General features: G+C 46.6%; 1 protein-coding gene across 2 annotated transcripts; it reads left to right on the forward strand.

The window, feature by feature from the left end:
- The first annotated feature begins 4177 nt into the window (after window positions 1-4177).
- Window positions 4178-7578, forward strand: LOC125527745 (basic leucine zipper 19). Of its 2 annotated transcripts, none has more exons than XM_087534525.1 (3): window positions 4178-4430; window positions 4814-5626; window positions 7094-7578. In XM_087534525.1, the coding sequence occupies exon 2, from the start codon at window positions 4855-4857 to the stop codon at window positions 5614-5616; it is 762 nt and encodes a 253-aa protein (XP_087390651.1). In that variant the 5' UTR covers window positions 4178-4430; window positions 4814-4854; the 3' UTR covers window positions 5617-5626; window positions 7094-7578. The 2 variants fall into 2 exon arrangements, with proteins under 2 accessions (XP_087390651.1, XP_087390652.1); XM_087534526.1 differs by having other exon boundaries at window positions 4222-4430; window positions 4811-5626.
- The last annotated feature ends 11230 nt before the right edge of the window (window positions 7579-18808 follow it).

Here is an 18808-nt window from a genome sequence, read left to right on the forward strand (position 1 = left end):
CAAAAATTTCAAAATACTCGTTCAAATTTTTTAATACTTACTCAAAAAATTTCAAATACTTGTTTGAAATTTTTAGTACTTATTCAACATTTTCATATAGTTGTTCAACATTTTCAAATACTTGTTCCATTTTTTTAATACTTATTCAACGTTTTCAAATACTTGTTCAACATTTTCAAATACTTGTTCCATTTTTTTAATACTTATTCAACGTTTTCAAATACTTGTTCAACATTTTTTGAATACCCGTTTACCATTTTTTTAATACTTACACAACATTTTTCAAATACTTGTTTAAATTTTTTAATACTGAATCAACGTTTTCAAATACTTGTTTAGGAATTTTTCAAATACTTATTCAACATTTTCAAAAGAAGGAAATAAGTTTCTATTGAGCACATAAGTTGTAGTTAATAGGGTGGTTAGCACGGCGAGTATCGACCAGGAGGTCCCCGGATTGAATCTTGGCGTGCACGATCTTTTTTGTTTTGCAAACAGAAAAACTAAATAGAATGCGCCGGCCCAACTATATATAATACCCGTCCTGTACCAAATGGCCTATATTTGGCATTTTGTACTGCGATGATTGAAAATGAATAGATTGAAAATAATTTGTAGTTAGGCCCCTCGCCTGAGGCGGTCGGCCCTTTTGCCCGGACTATGGGCCAGCCCTGGTCTGAAGTCTGATGCGTGTGTTACTTGGCTGGGTCTGTTCCTGAAAACAAAACAAAAAAACTTGGCTGGGGCAATTCCCAGAAGAAGTTGCACTGAACTCTGTAGCCGGCGGCCTGCACAGCAATGACATGGAAGAGGAATGAAACGCGTGTTCCGTTTAAAAATAAAACTGCACAAGCGCCAGCCGTGGGAGCTGTGTACTATTCCCTCTGTCTCATAATATAAAAATATTTTTAAAACTATATTATGGAACGAAGGGAGTAGTACTCTCAGCAGTAGTACTGGTGGCCCGGCACGCTGTCCACCACGCGTCCGTCCGCTCGGTTGCCGGGTGCGGCCGCGAGCAGGCGAACAGCTGCGCAGCTGTACATAGAATACAGCCGCACCATTGTCCTGTCCGGGACGGCGACGGCGCGACGGATGGCTCCCCTTGCCCTCCGACGACGACGGGCCCGCGCGCGCGTCCGGCTTCGTCGTCGTCAGCTTGCCTGCCTTTTGGGGCGGGCAGAGCGGCGTCGCGGCCTCGCGGCCAGCCAGGGAATCTTCTTCGTATTGTTATATATCTCCTCGTCATGGCATACCATAGTATACTAGTACTACTCCCTGAAACAAGAGACGACACCAGGAGGGGGAGGAGTAGCAACTCCCGAGTACACCCACCGTCGAGTCGACCTCGTCTTTCATTTCCGTGGATTACTTGCTGCCGCCGCGACGTGCCTTGTTTGTTTGTCCGATCACGACCGCCTGTGGTGTCGCAGCGGCGGACCGGCCGAGCTCGCCGCACCATCCTTTCTTGGGCAGTGGGGTGGGGCCAACGACGGCGCACGGTCGAAAAGAAAAGGTGGAAGAAAGAGCAAGTGGTACGGACGGTGCTTGATATTGTTCTCCCTTTTCACGTCCGAATAGACTCGTTTTGAACCAGTGCTGCACTGCTACAGACCGCTCCCGTCGCCACCGTAGCGTCCGTCCGTTTGGCTGCTGCCTGGGCGCGGCCACGAGAAAGAACAGCTCCGCAGCTCAACACCCGCACCAAAAGCTGGTGGGCCGGCGCCGGCGCGCGTGCGGTCTTGTCCGCAACAGCATCTAATTCGGGCCATCAAAAGCCCACGGATGCGTAACACTGACGAGTCACATCTTAAATAATGAATTTCACATCCGCGTATCTCATATCCAACACCCTATATCCATGCTAAGCATGCAACGTGCTACGTGATCAAACAACAAACAACAAAATCGATATCAACCAGACAACCAAATGCACATAGACCCACTGTACAACATGCAAACACATCATTATAATTCATCGCTAGACAAGTTCTTAATTTAAACAACTAAAAAACGATAATAAACCGAGGAGGAGCGTTTTCACCACTCCCTCACTGGGCCTTCGCCCTTCAAGTCGCCGGCACAGTTGTAGGCGTCCGCCGCTTGCGTAGGATCTTGGTCGTCGTTGTAGAAGGTGGAGCTGTGGTTGTCGCCGCCGTCGCCCGAGGAGTCAGAGAGGACAATCAACCCCTTCATTCAGCGGATGGACCTATCCTGCTGCCGCTTCAACTTGGCCACCCAAGCCGCCTCCGCCGCCTTGTGCTTCGACTGCTCAGTGGCAAGCCAGAGCACCTTCGCGTTCTTTCACCATAGGCGGCGAGCGTCCGTCTTTGCCGTCCTCAGCAACCGGCGGTAGACCCAAGTGGACAGCCGCTCGTCCTCGTCGTGCTCTGCCGACAACACACGACGGCGGCACACGGACTGCTCTGCTCTGTCCCTTGCCCATTGCCTCTCGCGGCGGGCGGCACGCGCCTCCAATTCCGAAGTGCTCGTGCAGGCCGGAGGAGCGGGCACTAGCACCCACTGACGTGGGAAGGGGACAATGCGGGGGCAGAGTGGACTGCGCTGCCCTGACGGAGTTACGCGGGGGCCTGGAGGGGCCAGCTCCGGACTCCGCGTTGCGCCGGCACGGGTGCGGCGACGGTGCAGATTCGAAGCTGCCCTGGTGTCCACCTTCGACTGCTCCAACGCAATGCAGAGGGCTAGCTCCTCCTTGACATCGAGGTCGGAGCTGGAGTGGCTGCTGGAGCTCGACATGTCGTCGGATTGAATCAAAATTGGAGAGGGGAGAGGAGGGGACGGAGCGAGAGAGGAGATTGAGTGAGCCAGGGTTCGAAGAGGGGACGAACTGAGGTATTTTGTGGGATAGCCGTGGGGGCGATAGTGGGCCAGCCTGATGTGCCGAATGCACCCGGGCACACCCCAATATCCGGCCTATATTTCGGCTGGATATGAGGGGCGCCGGTAGCCAGGGTGTTTGAGGTGTCTGGATGGGTCGTTTTTTTTGTGACTGGTTAGTGACCGGTCCACCCGCCCGAGCGTTTTAGTCAGATTTAAGATATCCGGCTGTAGATGCTCCTAGCTTGTCTTTTTTTTATATGGAATTAGCTCGTCGGAATGGAGGCGCAAGTCACTTGACAGCTAGGGACCTCTCAAGGAGTACACAGTTATCCCATGAAAAGAAGTACACAGTTATATCAAAGAAATTTGAAATGATATTTTAGTTTCAAAAATTATTTAAGCAACTATACGAGAAGATACCCCTTCCAATATAATTTGGCATCAAAATCGCCTGATAGTTCACCGACTCGCGCCCTACGCCGCCGAAGCTCCGCCACACCGCACTGACCACCCCCCACCAGGGCACCCGTCTGTACTGCCCTGCCGCGCCACCATCGCTACACCTCACAACATTGTGTCATTAACTTGCGGACCCCAACGACTTTTAATGCAAAATAGAAAACAAATAAGGGAAATAAAACTTAGAAAAGTAGTTGTGTGATAACTTTTCGTTAATTATACCACCATGAACCATAGAAAAAGGTTTTTACAGGGTTTGTTGGAATTGCCCTTATTGAGCGTGATCCTCGGTGTTCACCGAGCAACACATTGATGTTTTCGCTCCGGCTAATGGTTTAGGTTATGGTTTTTTAGGCCTCGCAGGTGCGACGATCAAACGGATGGCGATGCTCCGTCTTCGAGTTTGTTTTCCGGCTTTGATGCCCCTCGAGTTCATCCGTTTGGACATAGTCAACAGAGTTCTAACGTAGATTCATGTCGTCTCCTAGCGGCGGTGAGGTTAAATTTTTTTGTCATATGACGACATTTGGTGTCACGTGCTTCAGACCTATGCAAGGATTTAAATGACGATGATTGTGGCCCAAGGGCGCTAGTCTTTAGGGACAAGTGCATAGAGACTTCCCCGCTGTCATCAACGAAGGTCAAGCCGGCTCATGACTTCCCCGCTGTCATTAACGAAGGTCAAGCCGGCGGAGCGGCGACAATGAGGCGTCGGCGGTGCTCGTTGTAGTCCCAGAATTTTGATGTATTTTTTATTATGTTCGACATACTTTGTATGTTCGGTGAACTTTTATAATAGACCAGAACTTTTTGGGATAAAAAAAGATGCCTGAATCCTGATCTTGCCGAGGCGGTAAATTCGTGGGAGCAGTGAAGCAATCTCCCCGCACGATCCAGACAGGGGAGGGGACCCAGATCCTACGAGCGGAGTCTCTGATTATTGGCGACCGTCCGTCGGGCAGGTGGCTGAGATTCCGCACCCCGTCCCACTCCCGTCGCCTCACCAGATAAATTCCCTCCGCCACCGCCGCCTCCCTCTCTCCCCCTCCCTCTCCTCCGCGTCCGCCCCGGCCAGAGTCCTCCCCCCGCCGCCGGACCGCCGGCCCCGGAACGCGGCTACTCCACGGACGGTAAGCCCTCCTCTTTCTCCGCTTCCGTTTCCCCCCTCCCCTCCCCTCCCCCGCCGAGATCGGATCGGCCGGTCGCCGGTGGCGCCCGACCGGATGCGCGGGCGGCAGTCCGCGGCGTCTAGCTTCCGCCGTGGCGTCCATTGCCCCCCAACCCCAATCGGTCAACGGACGGAGGAACAATTGTAGGCTAAGCTGCTTGTAAATTACTAATTTGCTTACCAGGCGCCCAATTTGCCGCTGCTACTTTTACAAATTGTTATTTTTAGATGTATCGTTGCTGTAGGTCGCGCCGAAATTTTGTTTTTTTAGAAGGAACTCCGAGTTTTCGGTGGCGAGGAGAGCATCTGATGCGGCTGCTCTGTTCTGCTCTGCTCTGTTAGCAGGTCTTGCTAGCAGGTACAAGACCCCTGCGGCCAGTCCAGCCATGGACGACGGGGACATCGACTTCTCCAACCCGGAGACGTTCCTGTGCGAGGCCATGGGCAACGACCCGCCGGCCAGCTGCTCCATGGGGAGCTACTTCGACGACATCCTCAACAGCGACGCCGACCACCTCGCCTGCACGCACACCCACACCTGCAACCCGCCCGTCCACGACCTCGCGCACCACACCCACACCTGCGTGCACGTCCACACCAAGATCCTCTCTGCCTCCGACGATGCCGCCGAGACCTCCGAGTCCCTGCCGGAGGGCGGTGCCACCAAGAAGCAGCGCCCCTCCGGTAACCGCGCGGCCGTCAGGAAGTACCGCGAGAAGAAGAAGGCCCACACGGCGCTGCTCGAGGAGGAGGTGGCTCACCTCAAGGCTGTCAACCAGCAGCTCGTCAAGAAGCTCCAGAGCCACTCCGCGCTCGAGGCCGAGGTGGCCAGGTTGCGTTGTCTGCTTGTTGACATCAGAGGGAGGATTGAAGGGGAGATTGGCACTTTCCCTTACCAGCGGACGGTGAAAAGCAACGATTTTGTCGACCAGGGGAGCTTCCTTGGTGGTGCCCAGGTTATGAATTCCTGCGATTTCAGATGCAACGATCAGTTGTACTGCAACCCAGGAATGCAGCAGGCCAGAACTATGGAAGACGATGGTGTTATGAGTGGCCAGGTTTTGGGGCAAGGTGCCGGTGACTCTATGGGCTGTGTAAAACCAGGTTCTTTAAACCCCCCAGGCTGCCGCGGGGGCCAAATGCTGTAAACAGGTCGAGGTTAGTTATGCTTCTCTTTTGCCATTTTTCCTGCATCTAGCAACATCAATTTACTTTCTATGTGTTTCAGTATGCTCAAACTCTGAACAAGTGTGCAAATGGGTAGATTTTTATTTGGTGACTTGGTGTCCTAGTTGTTTTGGCTTAACCATAGGATCCTGGCCCTTATGTTATCTGCCTAAAGTCAGTGATATGTCTCTGGCTGGATGTCTACTGCTTTTTTTAAGGCCACTGTAGATTTGATTGATACTAGATCTATCTAAACAACTGTTTCATCTGGCTCGCACAACATTCTTTTTAATTAAAAAATCATGTGGTTTTATTAGAAATGAATTAGCAGTGCAGTTTGTGTGCAAATTGTGCTTGGCTGCTTGCTTAACTTTTCAGTTATCACAGACCGATTGGGACAAACAATAATTATGCATTTCCATCTATTTTTCTGATCGTAGTCATCTTTGGTGTCAATTGATATTCAAAGTCTGAAACTACACGCACATAGTTTAGATTGTTCATAACAATAATCTGCACTAGTTTGTGTTTGTAAAATCAGCACCAGTGGTTGTTCGTTTAGGTTGCTAAATGCTTCCAGCTACTCCCTCCGTTCACAAATATAAGATGTTCTATAGCTTTTTCCTGAATGGGATGTATATGGACACGTTCTAGTGTGTTTGTTCACTCATTTCAGTCTGTATGTAGTCCATACCGAAACATTTTATATTTGTGAACGGAGGGAGTACAATACTATTTCTGTCACAAACATTTCAACTGGCACCTGTGCACTGTTTTCGGTGTGTAGCGCATTTCCAAAAATCATAATTCCTGTGATTCAAGGTTTTTGGACAAACTAAAAACAGTTTCTCACCACCTCCAAGTTATGTGTTATTATGAAGAGTTCTTCCAGGTGCTTAATATTAGCACCACTAGTCTTCGTGGACTGTAGGACAATCTTTTCTCAGAGTTGATCATTTTAGACGGGCGGGGACTAAAATTTGGTTTGTAACTGGAAACTAGTGCGTTTTAATGCACCAGCCTTTCCATACTTTTTATTTACCCTAGGTTGTTCGATAGTGGACAGTGCTGCACTATTAACAAGTGGAGAATCAGGTGCACATATTGATCAAAGCTGTGATATGCTGATAACGGCATATAGTGGAGGAGTGCCTCCATGATTCTGCCACTGGATGCAACTTTTGTGCATCCCTAGTCTTGAAACTAAAAAGTCATCCAATGTCTCTGCAATAATGCCATGTTGTACCAATAGTTCTTATTAGGTGTATCCAGTACTTCGAGTTGCTATCCACATAGTGTGTGGCTTTTATCTAGGTCAGGTACCATGTGCCAACGCCTCTTCTGTCAATTGTCATTGCAATTTATTTGTCTTTATCGTTCTGTTTTTTGAAGTTTCTTAAAGTCGATGCTAACGATTGTTTCAGGACTGAGTAACACATTCTGCTGCTTCTTTTTCAGGACCATGAGGTGCTTATCTTCTCCTTGCGAGAGACTATAGGCTTCCCCGTACAAGGAAGACTGTATAAATTGCTGGCTTCTACCAGAGGGCCCAATTTGGTTTAAACTGTCATGTTTGTGGCTCTGTTGCCCATGATGCCTTCTATGATGCCTGGGGCGCTGCAAGTTCGTTAGCTCGGATGCTATCAGGACATCCCTTTATTGTTGCTTAGTTCCAGCCTCGGTAATGTTCTTGGAGTTTGACAGCCTTTGCTCCTAGTCCTAGATGCTCGCTGATAATTAGTACTGTAGAACAGACTGCGTTCGAAGGTATCTTCAATAATTTAGATTTCGGCATCCAGGTTTTGTGGGAAGATTACATGTTCAGTTTTGGGTAGACCTCAAGTTGGATGTGAGCTGCATGAATTCTTTCGTTGGTATGTATGCCCGTTGTGTTTGTTTTCTACACCGTGCCTATGATCAAAGCAATCGCATGGATTTCATCATTCCTTTGGTGTTTTGTTATTTTATTCTTATTAAGGGAATATTGTGTGCCATGATATAGTATTTGTACAAAATTCTGCAGAAGTGGGGTTGATTTTGGAAGGTCGTATTGCCGCCCAGTTTGGCTATGTGGTTCAATATTCGCAGAAAAGTCGTGGTCCCTTTTTACCAAAATGGTGTATTTTTTCTTCAAAGGTTTAACTTTTTTAAGTATGAGCTACTTCCTCTTAAATTTGTTTACAGAGGGAGTAGTTTATAGAGAAAATGATAACAACACCTGTAATACAAAATAAATGAAATACATTTTTTTTGCAGAGAACTTTCAGAGCTTTATATTTATATAAGGGCATTCTCTGGGAGGGGAACTTTTGGTCTATGGGTGTATCTACACCCTATATGGAAAAACAATTTAGTAATTCAACCAATTGTACTTGTCAGAAAAATTCCACAAAAAGAAAACCAGCCTTTGACTTCTTTTCAAAAAAGACAATTTTTTTGCCAAAGTAGTGTGAATAGTGACCTATAATAGCAAATAAATTTTGTCTTTTTTGCTCTGAAGTCAACGTTGGTTTTTTGTTTGTGAAAATTTATATACTAGTGCAAAAGTAAGTCAAGTTTATTCTAAAAATACTTCTGAACTATTTTGACTTTTTATTTAATTATTTTAAAAAATTCCCCATATAGGATGTATCTACAACCAGGAACCAAAGTGTATTTCCTCATTCTCTGGGTAGTCAGACAATAGGCTGCTTACTAGGAAGCTGGGAGTAACTTCCAACAGCTTTTTGTCACAGTCCATGTGTAAGCATGCTTAGCACAAATGTGAGCTGGATAGTTAGCTGATCGGATTACATGTTGAGTAACAAAGTAGAAAATTTACAAACTAGCTCTCTAATTTCTGAAAGAAGCAGGGCCACAACCGAAACGGAGTTGTGGCGATTTTGGTAGTTTTCTGTCTCCAGACAGTCTGTTTTGATGATCACGTTTTGGAAGCCTCTAAGATTTGTGAAACGCACGCCGTCATGGACCGCCATGATCTCGGCTATAAGAGGACCTGTAAGGCTGTAACACCCAACAGGGGTTTACTCCATGCTCCCAAAAAAGTGGACATCGATCAGGCTACTCCACCCGCACCACCAGTGCCTCTGTCCAAATGAATAGACATGTGCTGCCGAGGAACATCAAGAAGCGCAAGGGCTTCTTTTGTAAGCCTCACCGAGTGAGCCGGGCTGATTGATTCCTGTTCATGATTGATACGGTTCCGCGAGTGCCAAATTAACCACATGACAGTGACAATAATCGCCCGTTGTCGCTCTGTGAATTGTTTGTCACATATGATATACTTAGACCAAGTGTCTGGGTGGAGCCGAGGCAGCCGAAAGTCAAATGACGATTGAGCTTCAACCCAGAATCTTTTTGCATGTGAAACCTGGAGTAGTGCATGATACAGGTCCTCGTCCGTTGCCACGCAAACTCTTCGTTGACCCAGATTTTGGATATGCCGATTTCTCAAGGTGCATTCGTCAGGTAAAATGCCTTTGAGAACACGCCACCAAAAGACCCTCACCTTTTGGATAACATTCAATTTCCAAAGAGCACAGCATAGCTGCTGTTCATCAATGGAGATACCGGTACTCGCCCCTTCATCTTGAGGCAAACACTTTTTGATTCATAAGAGAATGGTACACCGACTTGACAGTGTATGTGCTGGATTTTTCATGAGCCCGAGCAAAGAAATCTGCACCACCTCCTTGACACAGCGGAACGTTGAGGATTGCATCGACTGCTTTGGAGGGATCAACAGGTCACGAAGTAACTCCATTTTCCATGTCCAATTATCAACATCAATCAGATCACTGACAAACTCGACATTAGTATTTTCAGGCTAGAAATGGTGGATGGAATCCTCAAAGTGTTAGTGATCGACTAGAGGGGGGGGGGGGTGAATAGCCGATTTTTAGGAAAGTCTTTAAAACATGTAAGTTTCGAAGACAAACGATATAAATAAACCTATTATCATGCAGCGGAAGGTAGACTACACTAGGCAAACCATAGTCATGTATTCAATGAAGTAAAAGCACAATGACAAATAGCAGCTAGGCAGCAAGGATCAGGTAGGAAGATGTTGAGAAGCCAATCAGTCCACGTAATCACTTAGTGAAGTCAAACGGTGATGCTATCGTACAATGACTTCACACGAGCCAACAGTAAGTAAAGGAAAGGGAAGGATGAAACCAGTGACTCGTTGAAGACAATGATTTGTTGGACCAGTTCCAGTTGCTGTGACAACTGTACGTCTGGTTAGGGAGGCTGAGATTCAACTCAGAAGACCTCGTCTTCACCTTATTTCCCTTGAGCTAAGGACACCCAGTCCTCGCCCAATCACTCTGGTAAGTCTTCAAGGTAGATTTCCAAACCTTCACAGACTTCGTTCACCGGCGATCCACAATGACTCTTGGATGCTCAGAACGCGACGCCTAGTCGGCTGGAGGATTCACAGTCCTCAAGTATAATAAGTCTTCAGATCACACAGACAAGAAGACTTAAGTGATGCCTAACACTCTTTGGCTCTGGGTGGTTAGGGCTTTATCCTCTCAAGGAATTCTCTCTCAAAGGCTTCGAGGTGGGTTGCTCTCAAACGACAAAAGCCGTACTTTAACTCTGAGCAGTCAACCGTTTATGGTTGTAGGGGGTGAGCTATTTATAGCCACTAGGCAACCCGACCTAATTTGTCCGAAATGACCCTGGGTCACTAAGGAACTGACACGTGTTCCAACGGTCAGATTTCAAACACACACGGCAACTTTACTTGGGCTACAAGCAAAGCTGACTTGTCCAACTCTGAACAAGATTCGCTCTCATAGTCTTCACTCGAAGACATAGGATTTTGGTTAAGCATCACTTCAGTCATTCTGACTGGTTTTCTTGGACCCCACTTAACAGTACGGTGGTTCCTATGACTCAACAAAGAAGAAAAAGAACTACGAAAGATCTAAGTCTTCGCGCTCCATAGTCTTCATGCGATGTCTTCTCTTGTCATAGTCTTCAATGTGAATGTCTTCACATACCACCATTGACTTCAATGTCTTCATACATTTTTAGGGTCATCTCTGGTAGGAAAACCGAATCAATGAGGGACTTCTACCTGTGTTATCCTGCAATTCTCACGAACACATTAGTCCCTCAACTAGGTCTGTCGTCAATACTCCAAAACCAACTAGGGGTGGCACTAGATGCACTTACAATCTCCCCCTTTTTGGTGATTGATGACAAACTAGTTGGAGTTTTCAACGGGGAATATAATATGTAAAATTGTAAAGGATAAAGAATTGTCTTCATAAGTTGTAAGGGCTCCCCCTGAAGATGTGCATATAAATAATTTGCTTTTGGAATGTAAATGCACATGGCAGGTTGTACTTGTGGAGATCCTCTTCAACTTATGATGACAATTCATCATGCATGAAGGTATGTGAAGATAATGACATGCATAATGAAAAATGGACGTCTGCAAAATGATCTAAGTGCGGAATTTATCGTCGCACATGCGGAATTTATCATTGCATCACAAAATAGCAAATAAGTAGCAGACGACCATTGAGTTCAAGTGTTACAACTCAAAGAACCAAATGTATCAAAACGAGAGTTGTAAACACTAGGCAAAACATAAAGTAACCGCCCATATTGACCCGCTTGAAGACTATCAAACTCATATGCTTCTCCCCCTTTTGTCAGTGAGGACCAAAAAGGTTTGAAGACATAGTGCATCTACTCGTTCCCACGAAGAGTAGGTGAAGCAGCAGGGTCATCGGTGGTGTTCGGTGGTGCAGAAGAACATGGGGCAGTGTCGAGGCGTGCAGAAGTAGGGGGCGGTGAAGTAGCATCATCTTCGTCCTCGATCACTTTGGAATTCACAATTGCCGCAGAGGAAGAAAACTCAGAGTCTTCAAGAGATGGAGTTCGTCCCAGCACAGCCCTTCGGGGAGGTGTGGAGTCAAACTTGAAGCGTTCAGAGAAGCCATCCTCTTGAAGATCATCCTCAGAGCACATAAGCGTCAGCCCTTTCCATGTACGCCGGCAGGTTTCATGGGCAACAAAGGCATTCTTGGTGGCAAGATTGCGAATGCGGTTGACATCCACCAAGAGGCTTTGCATTTGGCACTTCAGCCAGTCATGATGCCTATCCTGTTTCTGATGAAGAGCAACCAGAAACTCTCGGTCATTGAGAACACAAGATCGCTTCTTGGGTCGTTGGGCAATAATGCTTTCAGTGGCTTCAGTAAGAGCATGATGAGGTGCACGTGTAGTTCCAGGCAGAGGATAAAAACGAGTGACTGCTTCAACTCCTTCAATGTTCTGAGTGAAATTTTGATGCTCCGCATTCTGAAGACTAAGAGGTTCCTTGGCAGACTCAGGATAAATGGCTTCAACGGACATATCCACATCAGGTAGAAAGATCCGATAGTTGCGAGCAGATAGCTGATATGAGATAGTTGAGTGAAGTTTAATCAGCCGCATTATCCATGGATCGTAGAACTTCAAGCCAAAAAGATCAGATCCTGATGCAGCAAGTTGGCATGAAGAAGTCCAGTGCATTGAAGCATTTTCCATGAAGAATATAGAAGACCAAAGTCTTCATTGCACCTTCCAGCTTTGCATGTGGAGAATGTCCTTTGATGGGCCAGAGAGTTCGCCTTATGATGTGATAGATAGTCCTTGGCAGATACTCAAGGTCTTCAACAAAGAACTCCTTAGGATATGCATCATCTTGTGGCAAGGGCTTCATCATACTGAGCATCTGACTCATGTTCGGTTCAGACTTCTGAAAGATGCTCTCCATAGCTTCACTGTGAAGCTGACAGCCAGGTTCATAGAGATCTCCAGGAGTGAGCAGACTAGTGAGCTCAATGATATCAAAGGCTTTGGCTTCGTGATGAACATTTCCTGTCATCCACTCAAGGACCCAAATCTTCGGATCTCTATTGTAACCACGTATGTGAAGTGTGGCATAAAATTGGAGCAGCAACTCTTCGTTCCAGTGCTCTTGCTCGGTGACGAAAGGCAACAATCCAACCTCTTTGAAACAATCCAGAGCTTTTTCCAGACAGGGCAGACCAGCTATTGCTTCAGTGTCAAGACGCATATGTGGGAAGATGCGACCTTGATTGTACAGAATGCAGGAGTAATAGCTTCGCTGCGGGTAGCTCCAGAACCGATCAGAAGATATTCTTTTCCTTAAGTAGGGGTTCTTGGAGCTATTGAAGAAAGTTTGTCTTCTTTGAAGCCGTTGACATTAAAGGAGCCAGGTGCTGAGGCAGGACCTGAAAACCTGGGCAACCTTGGCATTGGCTTCTGTACTTGAGGTTTGTGCTCAATATGATAGTCAAACTGAGGACCAGCAGCAGGCGCAGGAACAGAAGCAGTGACATCATTGGCTTCGCTGACTTTTGGTTCTTGGGTTGGTGTAGGCTCCACATTTGCTTCAGCCATGACAACGTCAGTGGCTTCATTGGTGTTGGTGGTGGCAGCCTCAAGATTTTCTACCTCCACTTGATGAGCTGGAGGGTCGGGCACAAACATGTTCTCCTCGAGAACAGCTTCTTCAGTAGTTGGGGGAGTAGGAACACGTTCTTCTTCTTGAGTGTCATCGGCTGATGCAGCCGGAATGTCTTCAGCAGTTTTAGCGTCAGACTCGGAGACTTGAGACCTTGGTCCTTTGCGAAGCCTGCGTAACGCAGGTGACACCTTTGAAGATGGAGTTGGCTGGGCCTCAAAGTCATCTTCTTCTTCTTGCCGGGGTGGTGTGACTTGTTGTTGTTGTGGGTGATCAGCCCATGTTGCATCCTGAGCAATTGGCGCCAGAGGACGACCAATGCTGATGAGTTCGCTGTGCGTAAGAACAGGCGATGATACCTATTGGTGCTCGATCTGAGGAAGAACTACATCATCTTCAACATTGTCATGGTGACCAATGTCTTCAGCAGCGGTGGGATCAGCTGCTGGAATGTCTTCAGCTTCATAAGCCTCTGTGGAAGCAGGCTCATGGACAGTCAGTTGACGCTCTTGATGTTCAGCGGCAGGGCGAACCATGGAGATAGGTTCAACAATTAAGGGCTCTGTGGAAGCAGCCCGTTCCTTCTTGGTCTTCCGCTTCTTCTTGGAGGGAGCAGCATCAGAGGCTTCAGGATTTTTCCTCTTTCTGGCTTCAGCCTCAGCAGTCCTCGTCTTCTTCAGGTCTGAAGCGGTAGACCTGGCTTTTGGCTTCGAGCCAGTCATGCTGGTTGGGAAGACAATGGGATCTGCTTCCTGCCTTGGTGCGTTGGGTTCGACCACAGTGGGCTTCTTCTTCTTCTTAGCAGCCATCCTGGGATCAATGCCCGGACGCCCAAGGGCCTTGCGCTTCTCAGCCTCGTTGTAGGCTTGCACACACTTGTCAGCCAGACTCTTCATGCGCTCACGAGAATCCTGAGCTTCTGCACGTTTCTTGAGAAAGGCTTCCTTGAACTCGTGCAGCATAATCTTGAAGTTCTTCACCACTTGCACGCTGAGCTTGGCCATATGCTTCTTGAACCGAACTTTCTCAAAGTCAATCTTCTGCTTCAATTCAACGATGCGCTGGGCGATAGCTAACTCTGAAGCAATGGCGCCATGGAAGGCAACACTGAGGCCAATGGGAAGTTGCAGGTCTTCAAAGCTGAGGTTGGGCGTTTCAAACCACTCATCAATGAAGTTGTGGATGATTGCCACGTCAAAGAGAGGTAAATTGTTGAAGATTTCTGCTTCTTCTTTGCTCTTGATCAGTTGCTCAAGAGCGTCATCTGCCAGATCTTCATCACTGGATAGATCAATGGCGTCGTTGCGCAAAATAGCAGCAGCAGTCAGTTCTTGGCTGGTGTGTGGCAGAGGCATCTTGACTCTCGGGGGCTTGGAGATACGTGACAGATCTTCAGACTGCACACTGTCTTCAGGAGGTGCAGTAGCCAGTGGCTTCGCCCGTGAGATTTTTGGGGCTGAGGCAGGCTTTGAAGTTTTAGGTTGCTTCAGTTTCTTTGGCTTCGGCGCTGCAGGCGCTTCATCAGATTTAGCGTCATCTGCAGGCTCATTCATAACTGTCCCTTGAACCACGATGTGAGTGATGAGACCTTCCAAATTGTAGAAGGGCCCAACAAGATTGGGTTCAGCTTCGTGGGTGCCATCGGCACGTGGAGCAGAGGGACCAGGGTTGAAGTCTACTCCCAATGACTTCTTGTTCTGCTTCGCTGAGTCTTGGCAAACTGGAAGTTGCGCTTGAACAGATTGTCGTCACGACACCATAGTAGTGACGATGGGTGTGCATCTGCAGGCTGTGGTCCACGGACCATGCAGGGATAGAAGCCTTGTTCAATGGCTTCATCTCTGGACCTGGGTTGAAGATTTTTGTATAGGATGTCTCCCCAAGGTCGCTTGATGGCATTTTTCTCAGCATATTCCTGGGTCACAAACCGGTATTTGAACCATTGTTCTGCCCAATATCTTTGAATCCATTGGATTCGGGTCTTGCGTTGATTGTAATTCTCTTCAGGATCTGTCTTGTAAAGCTCTGAGAGGTCATCAGGCAAATCTCTTGATGTTCCCCCACGACGCTGTCTGCCACCCTTCCTTACGAATTTCTCTACAGCCATGAATTTCAAACTGAATGGCTTCAACACGTTCAAAGGCTTCAGAGGCTTTCGCTTGCTGGATAAACAGGAATTGGCTTCGGGAGAATTTATATGATGCTGTAAGAATTCTGCAAATGAATGCAGACTATGAGAACCAAGGGATTCTCCCACGTACATGTACCCGTGACAACATTAAGGTGCGAGGGAAGGGGAAGAGGTCATATGCATTCTCAGAAGATTTTGAAGATAAATCAGTTTAGAAGACATTGACCTCATCGTGCGAAGACATTCACTCATAGATAAAGAGTTGGTTCCAGATTTGTACGAATCCATGGATCAATACAAGTGAGGAATCTAACTACTTTGTGAAGCATAAGTGAACATACTAGGCATATTATGAGATGCAGTAAGAAATAGATCCAACTTGTGTGAATAAAAACTTCTTGTGGCAGAAAGTGATGAATCAATAGGATCAAAGGGGCCGTAAAAAGGAAGTTTTATTTACCATACAAGAAACTGCTAGACGGAGTGGAAGGGGAGGCCGAGCAATTCGATCATCCGTGCCCTAACTTGGCGACGGAGGACACCTACGGCGACGGCGGAGAAGACGATGTCCGCGGCCGGCGTGAAGACGACGCCGGAGAGGTTGCGGCAGCTAAGCGCTTCGTCACCGGCGTCGTCGAGGGCTAGCGGTGGCGCTAGGGTTCGTGCGAGAGTGGAAGAAGGGATAATGATTGTGGTGAGGCGTGTATTTATAGGGACAGAGACGGCACAACGTTATTACACAGGTGCCCCTGGCGATTCATATCTGAAGAACACGTGGCCATCATGCAGCATATCGGAGGTTGTTCCACGTTTCCACACACGCCTGGATTGTCGGGTGGTCGTTCCCACTTCTCCGGGTTTCAGGTGAAGGAATTGGCATTGAAAGCGTACTTAATGTTTGTCTCTGTATCTTCTGCTGACAAGAACGCAGAGAAGACATTCGACGGTTTCAATAGAATGCATATGATTTGGAGAGATAGAGTTTGAGATAGATAGCATAGAGAGGTTAGGGTCCGATCACATTTACTTAGTTCAAAAGATTCAACAAGAAGACATAGCTATAAGTGAATGTTGTAGAGGACAAAACACTATGTATATATATGAAAAAGACAATCAAACCAACATAGTGAAGATAATCATGAGGACAAGTTGAGAATAAAGACAAACAAAATGTGAAGACATAGCAAATGTAACGCCATGGGTAAAACAATTCAAACAGAAGAATTTGGTGGTGGCGTTACCCACCGTATAGGAAGCATTAGACCCAGACATTGCGCACAATTATCGTGGCGCTCCGAAATCAAATTCCACATTAATGTATTCACACTTAGAATGTATGTCTTCATTGATTGAAGATATACTTTACTTCGTGTGTTGCACTTCTAAGTCGTCAATATGCATAAGTGTTAGGATGTGTGCCTAATCACAGGACATTTGAGGATTCCAAGATATTTAGCTCACACCGTAACTTGCAAAATCTCTTCTCATCCAAGGGCTTGGTGAAGATATCTGCCAATTGCTCTTCAGTGTTGATGTGTATGATATCAATATCTTCCTTCACAACATGATCTCTGAGAAAGTGATGATGAATTTCAATGTGCTTTGTCTTCGAGTGCTGAACTAGGTTGTTGGCAATCTTGATGGCGCTTTCGTTGTCGCAGTAAAGTGACACTTGCTTCAGATGAATACCATAGTCTTTGAGTGTTTGCTTCATCCACAGAAACTGAGCGCAACAAGATCCAGCAGCAATGTATTCAGATTCAGCAGTAGAGAGAGATACACAGTTCTGCTTCTTTGAAGACCAACATACAAGTGACCGTCCCAGAAAATGACATGTGCCTGATGTAGACTTGCGATCCACCTTGTCACCAGCATAATCAGCATCCGAGAAACCAACCAGATCAAACTCTGAGCCCTTTGGATACCATAATCCTAGAGTTGGAGTGTAAGCCAAATATCGAAGAATTCTCTTCACAGCTAAGTGATGCGATTCCTTTGGTGCCGCTTGGAATCGAGCACACATGCAAACACTAAGCATAATATCTGGCCTAGATGCACATAGATAAAGTAAAGAACCAATCATGGAGCGGTATACCTTTTGGTCGAACTCTTTACCATTGTCGTCGGGACCCAGATGATGTTTGGCTGGCATTGGCGTCGTGAAGCCTTTGCAGTCTTGCATCCCAAACTTCTTCAGGCAATCTTTGAGATACTTCTCTTGAGATATAAAGATGTCGTTGCGTTGCTGACGTATTTGAAGACCAAGGAAGAACTTTAGCTCACCCATCATTGACATCTGATATTGCTCTTGCATCATATATCCAAACTCTTCACTGTATTTCTGATTGGTGCAGCCGAAGATTATGTCATCCACATATATTTGGCACACAAACAGTTCACCATCATATGTCTTCGTGAAGAGAGTGGGGTCAAGGAAACCAGATTTGAAGCCTTTGCTCTTCAGGAAGTCTTTGAGGGTGTCATACCAAGCCCGAAGGGCTTGTTTGAGGCCATACAGTGCCTTGTTGAGCTTGTATACCATGTCAGGATGTTTTGGATCTTCAAAGCCAGGTGGTTGTGCGACATATACTTCTTCTTCAATCTTTCCATTGAGAAAAACGCTCTTCACATCCATTTGATATAGAAGTATGTTGTGATGATTTGCATAGGCCAGCAGTATGCGTATGGCTTCAAGTCTAGCCACAGGAGCAAATGTTTCATCGAAGTCAATCCCTTCAACTTGAGTGTATTCTTGAGCTACGAGACGAGCTTTGTTTCTGACAACTTGACCATGCTCATCTTGCTTGTTGCGATATATCCATTTGGTGCCTATTATATTGTGCTTCCGAGGATCAGGACGCTTAACCAGTTCCCATACATTATTCAGCTCAAACTGTTGAAGCTCTTCTTGCATAGCTTGAATCCATTCAGGTTCCATGAAGGCTTCTTCAACTTTCTTGGGTTCTGTTATTGAGACGAATGCGAAGTGCCCATAGAAATTTGCTAGCTGAGTTGCCCTTGAACGAGTGAGTGGACCTGGTGCATTGATGCTATCGATTATTCTCTCAATCTGCACTTCATTTGCAATACGAGGATGCATAGGACGAAGATTTTGCTCTTGCTGATCATCGTCATTGTTAGAGGGATTGTCTTCAGGCTGAGCATTATCTTCAGGTTGATCAGGTGCGGAGATGATAAGTTCTTCTTCGGGTTGAGCTTCAGAAGGTATGATTTCTTCAGTTCCCATAAGTTTGATTGATTCACTGGATGGAACTTCATCTAGCACATTTGACAGTTGCTCTTTTTGTGAGCCGTTAGTTTCATCGAACCGCACATCCACTGTTTCAACCACTTTGTAATGAAAGAGATTGAAGACTCTGTAGGAGTGAGAATCCTTTCCATATCCAAGCATAAAACCCTCATGTGCTTTTGGTGCAAACTTTGAAGTGTGATGTGGATCATTGATCCAGCACTTGGCGCCAAATACTCTGAAGTAGCTGACATTTGGCTTCTTGCCAGTAAGGAGCTCATAGGATGTCTTGTTTAGAAG

This window comes from Triticum urartu, chromosome 7A (assembly GCF_056163025.1).
Source record: "Triticum urartu cultivar PI428250 chromosome 7A, HENAU_Tu73, whole genome shotgun sequence".
In the NCBI taxonomy this organism is placed as follows: Eukaryota; Viridiplantae; Streptophyta; class Magnoliopsida; order Poales; family Poaceae; genus Triticum; species Triticum urartu.